The sequence below is a fragment of the Calidris pugnax genome, unplaced genomic scaffold, assembly GCF_001431845.1.
Source record: "Calidris pugnax isolate Ruff unplaced genomic scaffold, ASM143184v1 scaffold187, whole genome shotgun sequence".
Taxonomy (NCBI): Eukaryota; Metazoa; Chordata; class Aves; order Charadriiformes; family Scolopacidae; genus Calidris; species Calidris pugnax.
The window spans coordinates 2,251,809-2,257,235 of record NW_015090969.1 but is presented as its reverse complement, the minus strand read 5'-3'; the positions used below and the strand labels follow the sequence as shown (position 1 = coordinate 2,257,235).

Genomic DNA, 5,427 nt, shown 5'->3' with positions numbered 1-5,427 from the left:
TGCCGCCGGCCCCGGGCGATGCCTTCCCCGGCCAGAGGCAGCTGGGGACCCATGGCCGCAGGGCCAGCGCGGCCCATGTCCCCTGTCACAGCTGCAGCGTCCTCCTGCCCTCCCTCCCTGCGGCGTGGAACCAGCCGTGGCAGAGCTGGAGCAGATGCAGATGCTGGGTAGATTGGAGAAAGTCATGATCTACTGGCTGGGTTTAATTAAGTAAATTATTTAGTGTGCACCAAGCAGATGCACATTTATGCAAATCTGACCTTCCCGAGGCAGCAGCGAGCGTCACGGCTGGTGCTGGCAACGGGAAGAAGGCAGAGGTGCTGGGTGTCCTCAGCCGTGCCTGCTCAGCTGCTGGCTTGGGAAAAGCCACGGGCTCCCTTCTCTTGCCCTCATTAGGAGTTTTCTAGCCCGGGCTCTCCCCTGGCCCGTGGTCCTGCTGCTCTCCTGCTGTGGAGACCTCGCTCTGCAAACCCAGAGCCTTTGCCCATCAAAACCTCAGACACGAGGTTTTGTTCTCACCACAGACAACCCACAAAATGCCACAATCTCCTTAAAACCTTGATAAAACCTCTGCCGGGGGAGAAGAGCTGGGGAGATCTTTTCACAATCACTGTGTGGGTTTGGTTTTTTTTTTTCTATTCCAAAGCAAAAGCATCGGGGCAAGACATCGACCACCTGGACTTCAAAATCGTGGTGGAACCAAAGGATTCCCCGTCTTTTACGGTTATCCTGGTGGCCTCGTCCCGGCAGGAGAAGGCTGCGTGGACCAGTGACATCAGCCAGGTAGGGGATGGAGATGTTGGGGCGCAGGGTCCCCAGGGATTCCCCCTGCAGGCTGCGGCGGTGGCTTTGGGCACCCAGAATTAACACTTGGTATTTGCTGGGGCTGTCGTGCCCACCTTGGTCTGCACCCGGGGTGGGTGCTTTCCCGGCACCGTTGGGGTGCTCAGGACCTGCTGCAGGCTGAGGTCTCACTGCGTCGGGCTGGTGGGAACAGCGTGGGTGGACCACCAAGTCCTGGGCACCCGGGGCCACGTAGAGGGTGTCCTGGAGCTGGGGTGCACCAGGAGCCCGGCCATCCCAAAGGCTTTCTGGAGTCCGGTGGCTTGGGGAGGAAGAGGTGGGGTAGGAAGGTGACACAGCCACAGCAGGGTTGTCCCGTCCGTGCTCTGCCCACACACCTAGATATGTGGTTTGGATTTTCTCCTCTGGCTCAGACACGTCCTAACAATTTATGCCCGCTCTTCGTTTGCTTTATGCAAATGGCTTTGAAGATCTTTGTCCCCAGGTGGGAGGAAGAGAGAAAGTTATTGGTGAAACAGGGTTTATCTCCTGGCCACCTCTGTGGTACCATGTCCTTGCCTGCGTCCCCTTGCCAGGGGTGGGGGTTCCTGGCCCCCCACAGGGCCCGGGGCCAGTCCTGCCCCCACGGGGGTCTCCAGCCCCGCTCCTGCCCGGCAGAGCCTTCCTTGGTGAGCTGCAGCCAAGGGACCGGTGCTGCTCTGCTGCTCACTGGGTTCCTCCAAGAGCATCCAGCAGGCCGGGAGGGGAGTTTAATTATTATGGGTACAGGGTGCGAGGGGGTTTCTGGCAGCTCTCCCAATCCTTTGTGTCTGCCCACACACCCCGAGACGGGGCCGGGGAGCAGCTCTGGGCGATGCTTCCCCCACCACAGGGATGCAGGACCCTCGTCATGAAGCTCCTATTTTCCAGCAGAAGCTCTTGCCCTTCCCAGCCATGGTCTCCCGTCACACACAGTGGACGCAGCCAGCAAGGACCGTGTCCTGCCTGGCCAAGACCAAGCTCGGGCTCTCCTACGGCATGTCTGAGCCCGGGGGGGCACTGGGGCCGCCCTCACTGCCCCCACCTCCTCCATCACCTCCTACCCCTCTCTCTTCCAGTGCGTGGACAACATCCGCTGCAACGGCCTCATGATGAACGCCTTCGAGGAGAACTCCAAGGTCACCGTCCCCCAGATGATCAAGTGAGTGCTGCTGTGGCTGGGGAGCCTGGGGGTCCCGCTGCCCCACGGCACAGCTCCCGCCACAACCAGGCACTGCCCAAAGCCTGCAGCCCGGGGGGGAACTGTTCTGTTCCCAGAAGGGTGATTAGGAGCACTAATTAGCTGGGAGAGGGCATTTGGCTGGGGCTGTGCTTGGGGAGATGGGACGGCCAAAGGGGGGAGCCCAGAGGAAAACTAATATGAGTCAAAGGGGGGATGTGTGTGAAGCCCCCAGAGGAGCGGGGCGCAGGGGCTGAGGGCTCTGCGTGTGCTGGGGCTGCCCCAGCCCGAGGAGGGACACGGGTGGCACAAGGGGGACAGGCACAGCCGGGGGGACGGGGCAGCATGGGGGTGTCCCCACCACATCAGGAAGGGTCTTGGTTCATGGGTTGTCCCTCAGGGACAGTCGTTCCGTGTTTTTTGCACAAAAACCTGTGTGATGAGCACCGTGCGATGTTTCTGCCCATTCTGGGGTGCAGATTTCCTGCCTTTCCCCTGGAGGTGTCCCTGCCTGTTCCACATAGGGACACCCTGGACCCACATGGCCCCGTTGCTGCCCAGGACCCTCTGCTGCTTCCCGGGTTCCCCACAGCTCAGGGGGAAGCTGCTCGTGTGAGGCAGCTCTTGGTTTCGTTCCAGGCTGGAACCACAGATTATCTTGTTTCTCTGCAGGTCTGATGCCAGCTTGTATTGTGATGATGTTGACATTAGGTTCAGTAAAACGATGAATTCCTGCAAGGTCCTGCAGATCCGCTATGCGAGCGTGGAGCGGCTCCTGGAGAGGCTGACGGACCTGCGGTTCCTGAGCATTGACTTTCTGAACACGTTCCTGCACTCGTACCGTGTCTTCACCACCGCCCTGGTCGTCCTCGACAAGCTCATCACCATCTACAAGAAGCCCATCAGTGCCATCCCTGCACGGTGAGGCTGCGCCAGCATCACGGCCGTGCCTGTGCCCATCGCCCGTCCTGCCCCTCAGGGACCGGGGGGGTTTATGGGGGGACTGTGGCATCGCTCCCCCATCCCCTCTTCTGTCCCAAGTCACTCCTCCGCTCCCCAGACCTGCCCGGTCCCGGTGCCACCCCGGGGCTGTTCCACCTGGTCCTCATGAGTTGTGACACCCCCTCCCGGGAGGGCTAAGCGGTGGGAGTGGGGTGGTGGGGGCTCACTTTGGGGTGCCACGGAGGCCCAGCACTGCTGGAGCTACCCTTGGGGATCTCCACGACCCCTCAGGCCCTGGAGGTGCAAGCTCAGCCTTTCCCTGTCTCTGCGCAGGTCCCTGGAGCTCCTGTTTGCAAACAGCCAGAACAACAAGCTGCTGTACGGCGAGCCCCCCAAGTCCCCCAGAGCCAACCGCAAGTTCTCCTCACCTCCCCCCCTCTCCATCACCAAGTCTTCGTCCCCCAGCCGGCGGAGGAAGCTCTCCCTCAACATCCCCATCATCACGGGAGGGAAGGCACTGGACCTGGCGGCTCTGAGCTGCTCCTCCAACGGCTATGCCAGCATGTACTCCTCCATGGCGCCCTTCAGCAAGACCACCCTGGACATCAACAAACTCTACGTGTCCAGTAACTACCCCAACAAAATCCCCGACGAAGGGGAAGCAGCCTCGGAAAAGCAAGAGGAGTCGCTGCCGAGCAAGCAAAGTGAGTCAGTGGGGGTTTGCAGAGCGGGGGGCAGGGAGGGGGTACAGGGACATCGAGGGGGGGATTGGGGACACCATGCCCAGGGGCTGGGGCAGGGGACACGGCTGTGTGCTGGTGAGAGGGGTGGGTGCGGGGAGCCCCCTCCCTGTGGGCACACACACAGCAGCCCCCCATGTGATGGGGAGACCGGTGGCGGTGGTGGCAGTGATGGCCGTGGTGGTGCTCCTGGTGATGCAGTGACTCCTGCGGTGTGGCCCCCAGGAGGCTCAGCAATGGGGTATCGGGGCGAGACAGTCAAAGGGGGGTGAGTGAGGCACCACAAGGCCGTTGTCCCTTTGAGCATCCCTCTGTCCCCCTGCGCCCACGTCCCTGGGCACAGCTCTGAGAACTGAGTGAGTTGTAACAACAACACAAAAACCACCCAAAAAAACCCCCACAACCCACCACAAAAGAAAAACACCCCAAAAAATCCCAAAGTAATCGGGGGACTCTGTGCCTCTCCTGTTGGTTGCTGTGTGCCTGTCTGGACGGACTTAGGAAGAGCTGGAAGAGCTAAAACCATGTCTGGTGGGGACGGTAACGGGGTCCCTGTCCCTGCAGGCGCAGAGGTGTCCGTCAGGGAGGAGTCAGACACGGATCCCAACCAGAGCGATGAAGCAGAAGCTGAAACTTCCCCCACAAAGTCTCCGACGACTCCCAAGTCCATCAAGTGCAAGAATTCATCAGGTACTGAGTGAGCCCGTCCCCGTCCCGCGGGGGCTGCCCCGGGCTCTCTCCTGCCCTGGGTCTGGCCCCCCCGAGCCGTGGGGACGCGGGCGTAAAACCAGAGCAGACGTGAGAAGGAGTGGGGGTTCACCCCTTACTCCCCCGTGGGGGGACAGGGAGGTGCCAAACCCTCTGGCCTGAATCCCAGAGCTGGTCCGTGGGTCTCACCAGCTCTTCTTCCCCCCCCCGTCCTCCCCTCCTGGGGCTGACAGGGCGCTTTAGGAGCGGGTTGTGCTGCCCCAGACGTGAGCCGGGGCTGGCTCAAGCATTGATTTATGGGCTCGAGTCTCCCCCCTGTCTTCACACTGTCCAAGGCAGGTTTACTCCCTGCTACAGCTGTGCTGGATGGATTCTCACAGCGTGGTGGCATCCAAAGCTGCCCATCTCCTTTGCCTCAGCCCTGGCAGGGTGGAACCCAGCTCTCTGTGGGGGGCAGCCCCACATTGGCCACCTCCATGAGCCCCGTTCCCGTCCTGCCCCGGCCCGGGGGGGCTGGCAATTGGGGTCCGGGGCTGTGGCAGTGGCTGGAGCGGTGCTGACTTTCTTCTCCCCCCCCCAGATTTCTCCTTGTTTTCTTACAACAACGGCGTGGTGATGACGTCCTGCCGGGAGCTCGACAGCACCCGCAGCGCCCTCTCCGCCGCCTCCGCCTTCGCCATCGCCACGGCAGGAGCCAACGAGGGGACCCCCACCAAGGAGAAGTACCGCAGGATGTCCCTCGCCAGCGCAGGTACCCTGCCCCCGCCACCAGAGAGCGGGGGGATGTGGCTTTGGGGTGCCTGTTTCTACTCTGCTGGGCTGGGAGGCAGCCCCCCCGCAAGGAGGCATCTTGGGGGTGCTGGGGAGGATGGGGCTGCTCCTTCCAGCAGCTCCCAAAACCCCCGTAAGCCATTCCCGGGGGGGCAGGGCTGTGCTAAGGGCTCCCTGGCAGTTTCAGGGTTCCCAACGGACCAGCGGAACGGGGACAAGGAGTTTGTCATCCGGAGAGCGGCCACCAACCGCGTCCTCAACGTG

The 5,427-nt window shown here is 61.9% G+C and overlaps 1 protein-coding gene across 1 annotated transcript in view; it reads left to right on the top strand.

Moving 5' to 3' along the window:
• Positions 1 to 5,427, top strand: part of RASGRF1 (Ras protein specific guanine nucleotide releasing factor 1) — a 72,066-nt gene that overhangs the window by 58,652 nt on the left and 7,987 nt on the right. The window contains exons 19-22 of the mRNA XM_014952692.1: positions 3,278 to 3,648; positions 4,249 to 4,374; positions 4,973 to 5,143; positions 5,345 to 5,427. The exon at positions 5,345 to 5,427 is cut by the window's right edge and continues 16 nt beyond it. Of these exons, the coding sequence (XP_014808178.1) occupies positions 3,278 to 3,648; positions 4,249 to 4,374; positions 4,973 to 5,143; positions 5,345 to 5,427 (751 nt within the window). The remainder of the gene's footprint in view (positions 1 to 3,277; positions 3,649 to 4,248; positions 4,375 to 4,972; positions 5,144 to 5,344) is intronic.